This window comes from Sorex fumeus, unplaced genomic scaffold (assembly GCF_029834395.1).
Source record: "Sorex fumeus unplaced genomic scaffold, SorFum_2.1 ptg000018l, whole genome shotgun sequence".
Classification (NCBI taxonomy): domain Eukaryota; kingdom Metazoa; phylum Chordata; class Mammalia; order Eulipotyphla; family Soricidae; genus Sorex; species Sorex fumeus.
The window spans coordinates 23375403-23394375 of NW_026606075.1; the positions used below are offsets into that span (position 1 = coordinate 23375403).

General features: G+C 38.9%; 1 protein-coding gene across 1 annotated transcript in view; it reads right to left on the reverse strand.

Annotated features, from left to right (window-relative positions):
- Positions 1-9067: 9067 nt before the first annotated feature.
- Positions 9068-18973, reverse strand: part of SCAMP1 (secretory carrier membrane protein 1) — a 94594-nt gene continuing 84688 nt past the window's right edge. The window contains exon 9 of the mRNA XM_056112525.1: positions 9068-11798. Coding sequence (XP_055968500.1) covers positions 11634-11798 — 165 coding nt within the window. The 3' untranslated portion in view covers positions 9068-11633. The remainder of the gene's footprint in view (positions 11799-18973) is intronic.

Here is an 18973-nt window from a genome sequence, read left to right on the forward strand (position 1 = left end):
GATCATCACTTCTACCAGAAAAGTCTTATTTATTTTTATTTGTTTGTGCTTATAGTTTCACGATGGGCGGGTTGCCTCAATAAACTTTAAGGTGGCAGAAATAGTTGCCTTGGATTCTGTGGATTCTTTAAACCTGTGTGCTAAATCAACAATTTAATTGTGTAAGGGTTTCTGTATAGTTTCCAAACATCTGTGGTGTAATGATCTTTTTAAAACATGTATTCTGTAAAGTGCCATAGTCTTTTTTTTTAATGTGTAGCATATTTTAAAAATATCTATATATATTCTACATACACAAGTCTGTGTGAAGGATGTGCAATAACAAAGGTGTATGTTTTGTGTTTTGGAAACTGGACAGGGGTCAGAACAGGATGCTTCTGTTTTGGCAAAGGAGAGTTAGTTTTGCCTTCATGGCCTGGTCATTAACCCATAACAAGTTTAATGCTACAAAACGATGTGAAGAAAAGACTGGTATGAAATTAATTCCTCCGCTAATCCCCCCCCCCATCTAAATTAAAATCATCATTAGGTTTATGTGAAAGCTGATGCCAGCAAGCCAGGCCCAGCTAATGCTAGTCTTTCTTGTAAAATGTGAAGCTGCCACGTTGCCTTTTCTGTTAGTGTGTTGACTTGTAGTTGGTACATAATCACTAAGGAGCTGTTTCTTAACATGTCTCGATAGACCATGTTAATGCTAGACCACTACTTCAGGGCTTTCTCCCACCTTCTTAGCCTTTCGAGTCTGACTCAGAACAGACCACTTTGTGCAATAACATGTGGCCACTGGAAATCCCTGGCCTGCGTTTGTTCTTGGGCAGTGATGACTCCCAGGGACCAAAAAGATTAAAGGCCCCACTGGGATTTCTTCCAAGACTGTGGTGGAACCTCCAAGGTGTGGGGAGGGAGATGTCATCAGGTGCTTTGGAGAAACTCGGCACCACTTAATATTCAACAGCCACTTGAGCCAAATATGAAATTGTATTTACTCATGATGGACTCAACTTGAGCCTTCAATTTTGTGGTTATCCTATTGTATTGTAAACTAATACATTGTCTAGCATTGATTAGGTTTCTGTGCATATGTATTTTCATGACATGCTCCCCTCCCCAGATATGAATTAAAACCAGATTTTGCAAACTGATTAAGTCTGAGTATGTTGATTTCAGTACTTTGTGTATAATTTGATCAAGAAAATAGCCACCAATCTTACCTTTGTATGTATATTTGTATGTACTGACAAGAGGAAAGAATATATTCAGCACTTTAAGCTATTTTATTTAATAATAGCATACATATACCTTAGCCTAAGTTTGCTTTCACCTCAGAAAAGGTTATAGTACACCCTTGGAGATGCATCAACATAATTACAGATAGGAAAGAAACCTCCAATACTAAAAACAAATGAACATTTTAAAGCTGTGAAATACAAAAATACTTGAAACAAAGTAAAAAAATACATATGCTGACAAAATTCATCTGAGACACCATAAAAGTGTCAATCACAGGTAGTAGTTTCACCTCAGATTTCTTGACAGTGCATATCACTCCTAGCATAAACTACCTTTTTTAAACATACCTGACAACTACCAGGTTACTGTCAGAAACCATAGGAAACACTAACTATACTTAAATCTTTCTCTCACACACATTTCCAAGCCGCAGTCTGAAAAATTCTAACCAACTTGTAGTAATAACTGAAAAAGCAACTGAAATCATTCTTCCTTTAACCTTTCTCGAAAGCAAATCCACCACAGAAAGGAGCCTGCCTTTTCAAACGTGAGCAGAGGCCAAAGCATTGACGTGTGCTTCCCATTTCATCCTAGGTTTTATTTAGCAATTTTCTACCAAGACATTTTCTATGACTGGTCTTCCAGGAACACATGGCATTCCACTTGCTCCTAGCTTTCCTTAAAGTCAGCTTAGCACAAAACCAGCGGATTCTCTTGGACATTTCCTTTCTGTGGCTAATTTCAACTATGTCTAGTAATTGAGCACCTTTCTCAATTCTCAAGCACTAAAGAATAAGGGCATCACAGCAAACTTCTAGCCTAGTCTTCAAAGCAGAAAGCACCAGAAGGCATCTATTTTAGTGCCCCTATCAGCTTAGTTATTTGGGGGTCCATCCCACTGCTGCCCTATCTTCTTCCTTGCAGTTTCCTCCTTAACACTGAAGAGTTCTACAAGCCAAGTCTTCAAGAAATGAACTACCCATTTTGCATAGGTATAGAGGATATAGATAAAAGCATAAATACAAAAAGGAAGTAGTAAAACCACATGGGAGGGGAAAATTAATCAAATAACATGTAGATATTAGCAGTTCTTATGCATTTTATAGCCAAACATTCTGGGGGGAAAAAAATCTACCGATAGGCAAAGAGGCCTCACCAAGTGCTTATATTTGAGGAAACCAATATAATCTTATTAATAAAAGAACAAAAGCCTGAATCAGGCAATGAAAGCAAAAACAACAGAATGAATCAGAGAGATGCTAGAAAGAATGGATAGCTGGTGGCTGAAAAAAAGTGGCAAGTGGGAGAGAAAATCATCCAGAAGGCTAGCAAGGTATATAGTTTGGACTGTGGGTGTAAAATTATATTTGATCAGGGTTCTAAAAGGGAGTATGGTGAAAGTTAAGACACCAATGGAGAAATCCTGTGTGCAGTGAGAACTTAATATGGAGAGATGGGAAAGGTGGACAAAACACATGGGCAGACACTGATTTTCATTATTGTGCCTTTCCATGAGCAAGCACTGTTAAATATTTCACAGAATTCATTTGTTCTTCAAAACCCTGTGAATAAAAGTGATTATCATTTTCCTTGGAGAGGGTGAGGGTACTGGGACTACACCTAGCAGTGCTCAGGGTTTACTATTGGTTCTATGCTCAGGGATCACTTCTGGCTGTGCTCAGGGACCCTATGTGGTACTGGGGATAGAACCCAGTTTGGCCACATACAACACAAGTACCTCTCGCACTGTAGGATCTCTCTAACCCAATTATCCTCATTTTATAGGTAAGTTAAACTTGTTACTTGACTGACATTAAGTAATTTTTATTTCTTTTATTTTGGGTCACACCCTGCGATGCTCAGAGGTTACTCCTGGCTTTGCACTCAGGAAATTACTCCTGGCGGTGCTTGGGGGACCATATGGAATGCCAGGGATCAAACGTGGGTCGGCCGCATGCAAAGCAAATGCCGTACCTGCTGTACTATCACTCTGGCCCTGACATTAAGTAATTTAACCCATGTTGAAAAACTAGAATCAAAGTCTGCCCTAATGTACTTTTTTTTGGGAGGGAGGGGGGTCACACTTGGTGATGCTCAGAGCTAACTCTTGGATCTGCACTCAGGGATCACTCCTGGTGGTATCCGGGGACCATATGGGATACCGGGGCTCGAGCCTGGGTTAGCCGCAAGCAAGGCAAATGCCCTACCCACTGTACTATCGCTCCAGCCCCTGTACTCTCTTTTGACCTAAAATTCTAGTACAGAGTAAAGTGAATGGCAATACAAACCCCTGGGAATACTGACATCTGCACATCCTAAACTTTAGGTAACTTCTAAATATAACTCGAATTGAAAAACCCCAAAGCCCAAGAGGACAAGTCATAAAAACATCCTCTTTCTTCCCTTCTTACCTGGTACTTCCCCATATCTTTTTATTTTTATTTTAATTGAATCACCATGATGTAGTTACCCATATGTTTTAAAGATGATTCCATATGTCCCTGTTTGTATAATCCTAAAAAACAGACACTGGAAATTCATTAGGGAAACTCAGCAGCAATAAAACAAATGGCAGTTTGATAGTTTATTTTCTTGGTAAATCCCTTATCTCAAGTAAGCCATTATTTTGACCAAGCTCATTCTTTCCTTCACATTTTTTTTGGGGGGGGGTCATACCTGGCGATGCTCAGGGGTTACTCCTGGCTCTGCACTCAGGAATTACTCCTGGCAGTGCTCGGGGGACTGTATGGGATGCTGGGAATCGAACCCAGGTCAGCTGCGTGCAAGGCAAACGCCCTACTCACTGTACTATCACTCTGGCTCCTCTTACCTTCACAACTCATCTAGAAAAGGATCAGTCCTCAAGTCAAGTCCCTCTAAACCCCTATGTGCATGCACGATCAGTTCAGTAGCTTAGGGCCTGGAAAGCTGGCCGCAGGGATGGGCCTGCATGCTCCTGAGCAAGGTCTAGACTGGACAGTTCAAGAACAAGCTCTACCATTTTTTCCTTGATTATTATTTTTTTCCCCAATAATGCCTGTTATCCCAAAAGGGTGGACATGGACTCTGGGGAACATGGGTGGAAAGGAGACAGAACTAAGGTTGGGCAGCTGGCAGTGGGGGACAGAAGCGACATCAGACTTGGTATGAGTAAGACTGTTTCAGCAGCCACTTGGGGCCTTCACCACCGTCCACTGATGGCTGGTCTCATTCCCTAGTGCTCTGCCAGAATGGCAATCAACAGAAACTCTCTCATATGTTTGCTGTGAGAATTGTGATGTCGGTACAGCATTGAACAGACAAGAGAATCTTCCATTTGTACAGACCACCACTTAAGAGTTTATCGTATATACCCAAGGATAGTAGAAGGACCAGGAATATAGCTCATGGTTTAGAAGCCTCCCTCATGAGCTGGAGTTGAAGGCAGCTGGAATAGAGAAGGGATCACTAAGTCAATGATGGTTAGAGGGATCGATCGGGATGGGAGATGTATGCTGAAAGTTAGATAAAGGACCAAATGTGGTAGCCTCTCAGTATTCATATTGTAAACGTAATGCCCAGAAGTAGAAAGAGAGTAAGGGGGAATGGTCTGCCATAGAAGCAGGGGGAGTGGTGGGATGGGGGTGCAGATACTGGGGATACTGGTGGTGGACAATGTGCACTGGTGGAGGGATGGGTACTCAATCACTGTATGACTGAAACTCAAATATGAAAGCTTTGTGTTGCTCACGGTGATTCGATTTTTAAAAAAGTAAAAAAATAGTTTATCATATAAATTAAGATTTGTTCTAAACAAAGTGAGGAATGATATAACTTGTCAAAACCAACCTCATTCTGCCTAAAGAGATCCAGTGTGTTGATGGAGATGGCCATTTCTTTCCCCATACTGTTATATTTAGCAGGGCTGGAGAGATAATACAGGTAAGGCACCTGCCCTGCATGTGTTTGACCCTGGTTCAATTCTCAGTACCACATTTATGGTCCCTTGAGTACTGGGTATTGCTGAAAAACAAACAAGAAGAATTTAGCAAATTGTCTTCAACTTAATGCTGTGAGGAAGTAGATTTCTCAGTGAATACAGGGCACATAAGACCCCCTCCTGCAAAACTAACATTAACCAAGGGTTGCTGTGCTGATCCATTTGCTGTGGGAAACCAGAATGTTTAGAGAAAAAAACTTGTTGAAAATCTGTCAAAACTTATTAATAGTAAAGGCATCTTAGAAAGGGAATATCCAATGTTGGTAGAATGAAGAGAGACCAACTGTACAAAGCTGATGGACTCAAATTAACACAATTCTCTGGGAAACAATTTGGTAATATACATCAAAGTCCTCTTAGAAATATGCACAGCCTTTGATGTTTGCCCTAAGGAAAGAATGAGTCAGGTCCCCAAATCTGGCAACAATACCTTCCCTGATAAATTTTAATACTGAGAGGGCTCAAAGGGTTGAACACATACTTTGCATGCAGGGGCCCAGGATCCATCTGAGCACTGCATGGTCTCCTAAGCTCTGCTGGGACTCACTCCTGAGCACTGAGCCAGGATTAACTGTTGGGAATGACCCAAAAATACAAACTATTTTTTTTAATTCTAACACTGACAATCAGAACCCAAAGGAATAAAAGGGCTTAGAAAAATAATTCATGGTACATATAAATTTAACATATAGCTACTACTATAGAATATTTAGAAACATGGGAAGCTCAAGATATTGATAACGCTAAAAAGATTCAAACTATTGAAACTTTCAGTGGCAAGTAGCAGAAAACTAAACTAGTGCAGAGAAGAGTACTATCAAGATAATGAGATGAAATACGGGAGGTGGGCAGGTCCCATGACAGTAATGGAGATATTAAGGTTTTTTTTTCTTTTTTTGGGTCACACCCGGCGATGCACAGGAATTATTCCTGGTTCATGCACTCAGGAATTACTCCTGGCGGTGCTTGGGGGACCATATGGGATGCTGGGAATCGAACCTAGGTCGGGTGCGCGTAAGGCAAATGCCCTACCCGTTGTGCTATTGCTCCAGCCCCGATACTAAGGTTTTTGCATATCATTCATCCAACTTCTCTTTGCATGTATACTTCATTCCCATTACCAGTCAGCTTCCTTGTGACTCCCCTTGTGACTCCCTCCTCAGAGCTCCTGCTCTGAAACAGCAGCAGTTCTGGGAAATTAATACAAAGTTAAAAAATGATGAGCCAAGCACAAGTCTTTTTTTTTTTTTTTTTTTTTGCTTTTTGGGTCACATCTGGCGATGCACAGGGGTTACTCCTGGCTTTGGACTCAGGAGTTACTCCTGGCAGTGCTCAGGGGACCATATGGGATGCTGAAAATCAAACTCAGGTCAGCTGCATGCAAGGCAAAAGCTCTACCTGCTGTACTATTGCTTCAGCCCCAAGTACAAGTCTTCTAAGATGAGATGACAACTAGTACCATTGTAGTCCTAAGGAGTTCTAAGAAATGGGGATGGTGAGAGCCAGATAACTAACCCTGCGGGATACCTTCCAAGGCTGTAAGTGGAACATCTGATTTTCCAATTTTAGAAGAGTTGTCTTCATGGAAAAGATGTCCTGAAGATATTGATCTACATTTAATAGGAATATATAAACCACATTTTAGGGTATAAACTTACTGGTATACATTTACCAGCAATTACCTTTTGCTGATATCTTCCATTATATATACTAAAATGTGTACTAACTTTATAAACTGAAAGTTAACTAAGGGTTGGGGAGATAAGGCTCAAGTGCATGCCTTGCAAATATCTCGAGTTTAATCCCCAGCACTGCAGTCCCTCAAGCCTCACTCGTACCAGCCCCAAGAGCCAGGAGCAGCATCACATTCAAACTGCAGCACTAAACGTCCACCCTACAGTGGGGGCAAATATTGTCAGGTTTAGTCTCCAAGGAGGTACCCCAAAAAAATTTACTTGAAAAAAAATAAACTGTTGGGTCGTTATATATTGTTAAGAGAAGGAAAAGAGGCTTCCGACAATCCACAATGTGGGCTGGGGAGATGGTGGTAAGGGCTGAAGCTCAAGCTCTTTGCACGCCAGATTCTCAGGCAAGATCCCAGGCACTGCAGGTCCCATGAGCACCTCTTAAAGAAAAAATAAAATAGGTTTTAATTGCAGGAAGTTTCAGCTACACCATTAGCCACACTAAGCCCAGACCCATGAGCTGAAAAGCAAATGAAAATTTGTATTATTATAAAATTTAACACTCATTGTACTGTTCCACAGTGGTTCCCATATCCCTGGTGATTTAACAGTGTAAACAGTGCTAATAAAACTTGCACAGGTTGAAAGCTTTACCTTAGCCAAAACACAAAGTTGTAGAGATAAGACCGAGAGGAAGGGTAAGAACACACAAGCAGTGTTGGCCAGCCAGGGTTCCTCGAATCTTTATAATAACAACAGTTGCATTTATCCAGGATAGATGCAATGCCTGGTTAGGAAATTTCTATAAAGGTTACCAAGGATCTATCAAGAACAAATAAAAAGCCCCATTTTGTAAATGTTCCCTAAAATTCTAATAGAAATCCTCCATGTTCCTATTTTTTTTTTTTTTTTTTGCTTTTTTTTGGGTCACACCCAGAGATGCACAGGGATTACTCCTGGCTCTGCACTCAGGAATTACTCCTGGCAGTGCTCAGGGGACCATATGGGATGCTGGGAATCGAATCTGGGTTAGCCCCATGCAAGGTAAATGCCCTACCCATTGTGCTATTGCTCCAGCCCCAATTCTCCATGTTCTTAATATTTGTAACAACTTCAATGTTTTTAAATATATTATTCTGCTCTAAGCAAATATACTGTGGCACTTAAAATTATTGAAGGTAGTTTAATTTTAATCCAATTTTCTTATCTCTCTGGGTAATCACATAGAATCAACAAACTCATTTAAATATATACTTTTTTTGGGGGGGGGTCATACCTGGCGATGCACAGGGGTTACACCTGGCTCTGCACTCAGGAATTACTCCTGGTGGTGCTCAGGGGACCATATGGGAGCTAGGAATCGAACCCAGGTTGGCCGCATGCAAGGCAAATGCTCTACCCGCTGTACTATCGCTCCAGCCTCTCATTTAAGTATTTTTATGAAAAAAAAAAAAAAGGAGGCGGCGTGAGCACAGCATGTCAGGCACTTGCCTTGCATACAGCTCATCCAAGTTCAATCCTCAGCACCACATAGTCCCCTGAACAACTTTTTTTGGATAAGTTGAACCATGAACACCATTTAGATGAAATTTTTAAGTCTTCAGATACTTAGTGAAAATTTCCAATTATTCACAAGTAGGCACTTTCATCATGACATAAAACAGCATAAGACAGTGGAATAAGAGAATACAAGTTCAATCAAATTGATGTAGTTCTAGTACAAAGGCATCCATCCTAACCAGGAAGGAAAACTGAGCCACCAAATAGGTTTTCCATTTTAAATCCAATTGCCAGTATATGGTTTTGAAGCTTAAAGTGATCAAAATATTTAATGAGTCAACTTCATGTTTTATGTAGAGACCAAAGCAACAGAAAACCATTACAAAGTCAGCACAGAAGTCATCTTATATATTTACTTAGTGCATGATAGAATTATTATATTAAGAAAACAAATGTAGCATTATAGAGGTAGTACAGCCAGTAGGGAGCTTGCCATGCATGCAGCTGATCTGGTTTCGAACCCTGATACCCCACATGATCTCTCAAGCTCTTTGTGAGCACCACTGGGTGTGGCCCCCAAATAAAATAAAAGCCAAATGTAGATCTTCTATATACATTAAAGCTTTCACTTCTGTTCCTAACATGTTCATGTTTAAAATAATACAAATAAACATCCAGTAAACAGTATTTTATTTATGACACTCTGTGTTAATACAATAAATATACAAAACTTCCAAAGCACTGAAAACATGCAACATTCGAGGGACGAACATAGGGCATTTCTATGAGCCAGGACAGTCACCAGGATGGCAGCGCAGCATTACTCACTGACAAAGAGAACAGCTTCCCTAGATAAATAATCTAAGTCCCAAATTACAAATCACTAAGCGATGATTTTCCAGTGTTCAAAGTTTAATCTGAAATAAAATATCCACAATTTCATATTGTAAACTGAAAACTGAATGATAAGAATACTTACAAGGTAAGGACCTTCCCAGGACTGTGATAGTGGGTAATTTTAGTATTAAATACAGAACAAAAAAAAAAAAGCTAATGCCTTATTTACTGAGTGGAAATATGACAATTACTGATTACCACTGAGAAGGAATTGAAAGCCCCTATGACTGATTAACTATAAGCCTTGTAATCTTTGTAATGCACATTTGCTTTTAAAAAACATAATTTTCACTCTTTAGCTTGAATTAACCCAAATAACTGGATTAAAACCACTTTCCCCCACCCATACAGAAAGAGTATAATTGGTGGTAATTATTCCTTACTATGTAACACTGCTACCTGTGGGAATTTCCATATAGTAAAACATTCTTTATCTGGAGGAAAGCATCTCAGTAATATTTCAGTTTTTGTATTTTTTACTTATAGCTTAGAAAAAAAAGAAAAATAAACTTGAAATATAAACTAATGGTAGATGTATCAGTGCTCTTGTATTTTGTGACTAGTGTTTTAAACATTTATAAAATCCACAATGAAGCACACAGATGAAAGATTTTCAATAAAATTATACAACTACCTTGGTTCAAAAAGTAGGTGGTAGGTATCAATGATTGGAAATAATCATAAAAACAACATTCTGAATTCTAGTATCTTCAGAATGAAAGAAAAAAATCCTAAGTATATTATTTCAATAAAGTCCCAAATTAAATGCATTCATCATCTGGATGGTTTTGCATTACCTGATGTATCAACAAAGCTTCTTTCATAAATAATGAGAAATCACAGTCCTACCTCCCAGTTTGGAACTCTTCTAACCTCAAGATTCAAGGTGAATGAAGTGACTTAACCATTTGTGACCATCTGATTTTCTGAAACAATCTGAAAATTTCAATAATGTGACCCAACCCACTACTCTTTTAAAAATGAAATTACATAAATCATTTATCATTCTGCAATCTTTAGCTGATGACTTATAAAACAGAAAATTTTACAAGTGTCTTTAAATAATCAGTATTAAAAATGTTTCAAACTTTCTGAACTTCCATACTTGCACAGCAACAATTTTGAGATGATTCTACTCATATTAATACATCCAACTGAATCTGTATCTTCTTTTTTGGTGCAAGTTAATATTTTATTTCTCCACTGCTGAAAAATGTTAATTATTCGGTCTGTCTCAAAAATAGACTGAGGTGTGTTAAGGATTCAATTATATGTAGAAAGCCAAGGTCTTTATTTTTAATGCCACTAGAGCTGAGAAACTAAAAGATAAATCTCTTAAATACTGTATGTTCTTTTTGGACAAATAATTAGGCTAGACTTTAATACCTGTTAAAAATTACATACACCTCCAAAAAGAGCTGCCAAACACAATCGCAGTTCAATGAAAAAGAGTAACCACAAGAATACCAAAGTATCCATACAATAATATTTTTACTATGATATGAATACTGAAAAATTTTTTTAGAAAGGTATTATCACTACAATCTATTCCATCAATTAACTACCTTTTCTTTTGGATAATGCACTGCGTATGCTATATTCTCATACTGCATCCCATAGAATTTTTAGTTAGATGAAACTATTAAGAGAAAATCATTTCTGTAGTCCTATAAACACCTTTTCAACCCTACAACAAGCAGTGCAGAACCCAAAATGCTAATTTTAGTTTAAGAAACATGGTACCCATGCAAGATCAGAGACTGATATCAAAATACCAACTATTCTAAAAAGAAAAAAGGAAAGGAAAATAAAATAAAATAAAATTTATATTATCTGCTATGAAATGCACATAGGCTCTTCAATGGTGACTGAGCTGCTGAAAAGCAAGCGGATGTAAAAATCTACAAGTCTCTGGCAGCCTATTTCTTTCAATATAAATATGAAAGAGAAATGAAGCTTCACTTTACTTCTTCAATGTGTAATCTGTGAAGTCTAAGATTCTGGAATGACCGCAGCTAGTACTAAAAGCATCTGTAGTAGGTATCATTCAGTGTGTCACCACTGAAATAATTTGATGAGCATTCATCCCCCAAAAAATATGGAGAATATTCAGCACGTAATTGTTTCCAGCAAGGGGCACTGAAAAGTCAGGAAACTTAGGTAAATAATAAGACAAGGAAGTTTTTCTGTTTTATCCCATGCACAAGTGAATAGGAAATATACATGCTGTGTGTGTGTGTGTGTGTGTGTGTGTGTGTATTGAACATAAAAATATTTATAGAATACAGTAACTCGAGAAAAAAGTACAGTCAAAAGTTAACAGTGTTTTGTCTGCCGATTCTCTAAATCTGGTTCCCCTTGAAAGCATTCTGAGCCGCACTAGTAGCTGCAGTTGAAGCTGCGTTTGCAGCTGCAGTCTGGACAGTTTTGTTGGACATCACACCTGTTGCAAACTCTTGTTGGGCCTTCTCAAAACTAGCACCTGTTGTCCGATATAGTCCATGTACCTGTGGAGCCACAAAAATAAATAAATAAATAAATAAATAAGAGATGTAATAGCAATCAAACTGTTCATTTTCAGTGACTCTTCAATTACTTAAAGTGCATCACTGCTCAGAAACAAGTGACAAGATTCTAGGCATGATTCCTGAGATGGAGAACACCAGCCACCATGGTGGCATGTGATACTGTATTTAAATATTTTAGCACAGGGCTTACCTTTTTATCCTCAATGCAGGAGAGATTAAATCATGCCAATACTAAACCAAACATAATTTAAATACTTCTTAACTACAAAAGCTGTTTTCCTCTGTACTTAACTAGTTATTTGGATAATACTAATATTTGGATAATACCAATAATAATAATAAGGAGAATGGCTTACATATAAAAAGACTATCTGCTTAAATGCCTGAATGACTTAAATTTACTACACTTGGACAAGTTCTTTTTTTTTTCTTTGATGTAAAACAGATTTTATTTGGAGGGTTTTAAGGTGTGGAAGGAGAGAGAGCAACATGCTCAAGAGAGAACGCAGGCTTCTCTAAGGGCAGAGAGAGCCCCTAGACACATTCCAACATTAGACACAAAAGCATGAAAGTACACATCTCAAGAGCAGAGATGCGGGCGACATATGTGTTCAGCCATGTGGGCACAAGCAGCACATGGGCTTGGGCAGCATATGCACCTACCTTAGACAATTTTAAAGAGAATTGTTGACTACGTATCTACCACTGACCTGTCGTCCCATAGTACCATTTCTAGTACCAAGCACTAATTTTGTTGTGCTTGGTACTTCACTATCTACTTCACTATCTACTCTTTATGTTAACTTGTGTATTGTCAACTCCTAAAGGATTTACAAAGAAATACTCTGGGAATTGTCTGTCTATACAAATTCATTACTCAAATCTTGCAATTTTCATGAAAAAAAAACAAAAGTAATCATGTTATTAGCTTTGAAGATACATCAACTATGAAGTTCATCAATATATAACATCAGCTGCTCAATTTAACACAGTTGAGAAAAGAAACACTAATAAAGCAAATCAGAACAAATATGTATGATATGTCTGCAAGCTCCTGAATGAAAGGCAGAGATAAATAAGTGAACTTGTAACTAGACTTCATTGTGATTGGATCCACATTCACATCCCACTTGGATCACAATCAAAGCGGTCTGGGCAGGTCTGGGGATGATCCAAGCCAGTCTAAGTTCAGCAAGTCAGTCCTTAAGGACCTAGAAATTGTGACATAAATGTGGAGAGTAAGGATAACAGAATGAGTAAGACTCTAAAGTTTGAACACCTGAGTAACTGGGAAGTCATTTCAAGAAGAGGCAGAGTTTAAATGACTTAAATTTACTAAGAAAAAGCAGAAGGCTGCTTTAGATGGGAAGGGAGATGTTCTAACCATCCATTCATCCCACAAATGGTTTTGAATACTTATATTCCAGTCAGGCAGATGACCATGGAGAGACATGGACCTGGAAACCACTGGCTCATAAATGGTAGAAGTCCTGATATAAACAGATCATGAGAAATACAGTAAGTTTTTAAAAAGGGCAAAAAGTCAAGTACAGGGGATTATTAAGCCATCAAATTTTAAGGGGCACGCACGATGAATGACTAGGAGAGGAACAGGAAAAAACAGAAAGTCACAGAAGACACGTCAATAAATAAAAAAAAGCCTTCCAATACATTTTTAAAAATACCTAGATAGCCCTAAGTTCTTCTTTTTTTTTGATAACCCTAAGTTCTTAAGATAAAATGGTGAAAGCAAACATTGCATTACCATGGACCAAAGTGCAAATGCTCAGAGAAAGAGAGCACTGACAAGCGTACAGACCAATAAACCCTAGAATTCTTTTTTCCATTATATTAAGTATGAAAGCTCTATTTTTAATCCCTTTACTAAACCAAATTGTCTATGAAAATTTAAAGATCAAGATAAATTACTATTCCGTATTCTCAAGAAATGTATCTTGCCATGAATGTACACAATTAGAAACGTTTCCTAGAAACTGAACAAACTTCTCAGTAGATCTGCTTACCATGCAAATTATTAACCAGCTCGCTGGTCTTCCTGTTTCCCCCTAAGTTTGTGGGTATGTAATAAACAAACACCGTTCTCATATGCTTTGTCATTTCTGTATCAAGTTTTATATTTATGGGCTTCATAGTTGATTTAAAATGTAGTTCACAACCCCACAGAACAGGGTGGTCAAGGTTCAAACAGCACACAACAGCCGGAGTCTTCACAGACTCAGAGAGCCATCTAGAGGAAGACTCTGCAAACGTGTTCTGTGCACAATTCCCTGTGGAGAGAGCAACTGCTCATTTTAGTACTCCAGGAAGACGCCGGCTGAACTGAAGAATGACATCTCAGAAACCTTCTCACTTCCCCCCTACGTTTGAGTACTGTAATATTCCTTTTGATATTTGAAACATTTCAGAGGGGGTGGGCTGGGATTTGTGGACACACCCAGCAGTGCACAGGGGCTACTTTTTTGCCTCTGTGTTCCAGGGCTCACTCCCATCAGTGCTTGGAGGACCATGTTAAACCACACATCAGACTGGGGTCAGCACCATGCAAGGCAAGCACCAAAATTCACATACTGTATTCTCTGAATCTGGAACAAAGTTTCAAGATAAAATAGGATAACTTTTAAATACATACTTGCTGTATTTTTTAAAATTTTTTTATTAGTGAGTCACCATGAGGTACAGTTACAGATTTACAAATTTTTGTGCTTGTGTTTCAGTCATACAATTCTCAAGCACCCATTCTTCCACCAGTGCCCACCCTCCACCACCAACGATCCCAGCATCCCTCCCACCCACCTCCCCACCCCGCCTCTGTGGCAGGGCATTCCCTTTTATTCTCTCTCTCCCTTTGGGTGTTGTGGTCTGCAGTAGAGGTTTTAAGTGGCCATCGTGTTCGAACTATAGTCTACTTTCAGCACACATCTCCCATCCAGGGCGGGTCCTCCAACCACACTTTACTTGGTGTTCCCTTCTCTATCTGAGCTGCCCTTTCCCTCAGCATATGAGGCCAGCTTCCAAGTCGTGGAGCAAACCTCCTGGTCCTTCTCTCTACTATTCTTGGGTATTAGTCTCCCATTCTGTTACTTTATATTCCACGGATTAGTGCAATCTTTCTATGTCTGTCTCTCTCTTTCCTAGGAGAATTATAGTAACCTAAATATTCAGGTCTCGGAGTGTCACAGAAAGGACACTTGATTTTCTTCTACCAATTCCACTACTTCCTAGGTGACTGGCCCACTTCACAACTCAGGTTGTGAACCTCCTATAAAATGAGTATTTACAGCCTTAATTTTAAGTGACAGAATAAAAATTAGGTGTTATGCTAATAAAATTAATTTTTGGCTATCTGAGTGTATCTCTGCCAGAATACACATGCAGCTCTAAAAGGCAATCTTGCCTCTGAAGGCATTACCACAAGTATTTCGCTGTGCCTGGGAGGATACAAGACACAAAGATGTATACATTGTGGGAACCAAAGAACCATGTTACAATGACTTGTGCATTGCTAGCAAGATGTAAGACACTGCTGCAGATCAGAAAATATTGTGGTGGTTCCTTGGAAGACTAAACATAGAACTATCATGTGATCACTGAGCAATTCAACTTCTAGATGATGTCTCAAATAACAGAAAAACAAACACTAAATCACTAATCATGGAGACTTAATTCACAACAGTAGAAACTATCAATAGATTAAAAACACAATGTGTATAGACATACTGTGCAATACGAGTGAGTTATAAAATGTAACAGGCAAAACACCACTGAATTATTCACATTAAATGGATGAGCTATTATAAATTATTTTATCTCAATAGAGCAAGTAGCCATATATAATAAAATTCTGATGTTTCATTATCAGACGGGTGAGTCTTGAAAACATTATGCTAGGTAAAATAAGCTACACTGTAGCACTTAATTCCATTGTGAGACTTGTTACTGTTTTTGGCATATCGAATACGCCACAGGGAGCTTGCCAGGCTCTGCCCAGCGGGCGGGATACTCTCAGTAGCTTGCCAGGCTCTCCAAGAGGGATGGAGGAATCAAACCCAGGCTGGCCTCATGCAAGGCAAATGCCCTACCCGCTGTGCTAGACATATATATTTTTATTCAACTTCTACAAAATTTTTACAATAAATGAAGTCACTGAAACAAGAAGGTAATTAGGGGTTACCAGCAGCTGGGAATGAGAGAAAGGAAGATCTGCTAGGTACTGACTGCAGAGCTTCTGTTGGAATGGTGAGAAGTTTTGGAAAGAGACAGCATAGTGATTATCATTAATATGACTGAACTGTAAAGCAAAATTATTTGTATATTTCCCAGTTTTTAACATATAATGTAACATGTAAAACACCACTGGACTGTTCACATTAAATGGATGAGCTATTGCATAGTATTTTAATCTCTATTGACAAAATATATAAAGATGATTCAAATGCAGCTATGATATGTAGATCATTATCAACAGATCTACCAAATTTGAAAGTATAAATAAGTGAAAATTATTCACAATAATTTCATTATATACTAGGTTTGGAAGCTACTAAAGTATCCAGGAAAGTGTAGCAAAATAAGAACTGGCAGTAATTTTTAAAAAGTGAAAATACTGGGACTGGAGCAATAGCACAGCGGGTAGGGCGTTTGCCTTGCACACGGCCAACCCGGGTTCAATTCCCAGCATCCCATATGGTCTGCTGAGCACTACCAGGGGTAATTCCTGAGTGCAGAGCCAGGAGTAACCCCTGTGCATTGCCAGGTGTGACTCAAAAAGCAAAAAAAAAAAAAAAAAAAAAAAAAAAAAGTGAAAATACTAAAGATATCAGCTGAAAAGAAGCTATAAACAAGATGATCAGAGTGTGAATTTACTAAGGATTTAAATATTACAGTATCGACTCTGTTCTCCCTGAATGAAAGCAAAGGCAGGCGGACCACCATTTGAATAGGCAAGGTGTGCCTACTGGCCAGAACCAGGAAAAACTGTAGTGTTGGAGCACAGGAGATGTAACTCAGCAACAGAATGTTTATTATGAATCACGCTGCCTGTCTCTCTCTCTCCCCCCGCCCATATTCTCACCCTTTTCTTCAAAGGACCGGCACTTCTTTCACTGTCACTATTTGGGGTTAGAGAAAGAACTCAACAGCCTAATCACAGGCAAAGCACGTTTGAATGCAGGAGGTCTGGGTTCCATCCTGGTACAAAGGTTCCTCACAAGCACCAGGTGAAGGATGGTGAAGGAAGCTCCTCCCTAAAAAACGTTGAGGGCTAAAAGGTTATGTGTTTCTGAAAGAGACTGGTTTTGGGGAGTGACAAGGAAAAGGCTTGCGCTACATTAGACCATAGGGAAAACATTATGGTAACATTATCATCTTTTGGTCCTAGATTCAAAATAAAGCAAAAGGGGACAAATACCTTTCAAAGAGAGTAAGTTGTTTTTACATCTTCAAAGAGCATTTAGTCTGAAGCACTAACTTAACTGATAAATGTGACTCAACTGACATGAATGTGGATCATATACCAAAGTTATATACACTCAATACAAAATCAAAGTATTTGTAGAATAAATAAGGTAAAGGTAAAGGCCCTCCTGTTGTTCATCAATTTGCTTGAGCGGGCCCAGTAACGTCTCCATTGGAGATTTTGTTGTTACTGTGTTTGGCATACCGAATATATCACGGGTGGCTTGCCAGGCTCTGCCGTGTGGGCGAGATACTCTCGGTAGCTTGCCAGGCTCTCCGAGAGGGGCAGAGGAATTGAACTCGGGTCGCCCATGTTGGCTGCGTGCAAGGCAAACGCCCTACCACCGTGCTATATTTGGGGGAAAAAAAGACTTCTAGCCTCAGGACTCAGGAAGCAGCGCCAATGAACAGACAGTATGGTGAAGGCCCTGTGCCGTCCCAGTGTCCCACCCCCCTGTAAAAGATTTGGGTGTCTAAAAAATAAACATAGGGGCTGGAGCGATAGCACAGCAGGTAGGGCATTTGCCTTGCACCTGGCCACGTGGGTTTAATTCCCAGTATCCCATATGGTCCCCCGAGCACCACCAGTAGCAATTCCTGAGTGCATAAGCCAGGAGTAATCCCTGTGCATCACTAGGTGTAACTCAAAAAGCAAAAACAAAAACAAAAAACAAACAAAAAAATAAAAATAAATACTTCTAAGTACTCTAAAAAATTTTTCTCTAAAGTAAAATAATTTTTCTAAAATTCTTTTGAAATGCAAAATTCACAATGAATAATTATTTTATCTATATGGATACTGGAGTCTATGAGCAATTTTTTAAATTCCAGGAAAAAAATTTTTTTAATTAGGCTCCCAGAGTAATACAATTATGATTATCCTTTCTATTGTCATTCTAGTTCTTTTAACAATTAAAAGGAAATCTATGAATACCTCTGTTAAAAGTCTGGACTCAATAATTATTTGACTCATTTATAGTACCTTCCCCTTAATCTAAAATCATGAGTTTACTGTAGAAAGACTTTGAAGAATTTAAGACTTTAAACTCTTTAAAGTAAGGACTTTAAAGACTTTAAAGTATTTACTTCCAGGAAATAATTGAAGAGACTATTTAAGAAACCTATTTGTGAAAGAAAAGAACCCATTATCTGTGAAAAAGTACAAGAAAGATCATCTTAGCTTGTCAATTAAAAAAATTATGTATCAACTTATATAAGGGAAAAACAAATATAGTACCATAATGCTCATACTGGGCACTTGAAACACTAACAATTATCTGTAGCACTGTAGCAACTGTCCTCCAGTGGTTCATCTTAATGTCTCCATTGTGAGACTTGTTGTTACTGTTTTTGACATATTGAATACGCCATGGGAAGCTTGCCAGGCTCTGCCGTGGGGGCGGGATACCCTCAGCAGTTTGCCAGGCTCTCCAAGAGGGATGGAGGAATCGAACCCGGGTCAGCCGCATGCAAGGAAAATGCACTATCAGCTGTGCTATCACTCTAGCCCAACAATTACCTACTCCCAATTATTCGAAACTTTGTAAGACCAATAAAAAAGTCTTATTTACTTCAAATTAAAAATACATATATGACCAAGGTCACGAGTTGCCCCTCACAAGTGGCTCTCTGGCATGGCCATGGCTCCAGAGGCACAAGGACTTAATCCAGAGCCCGGC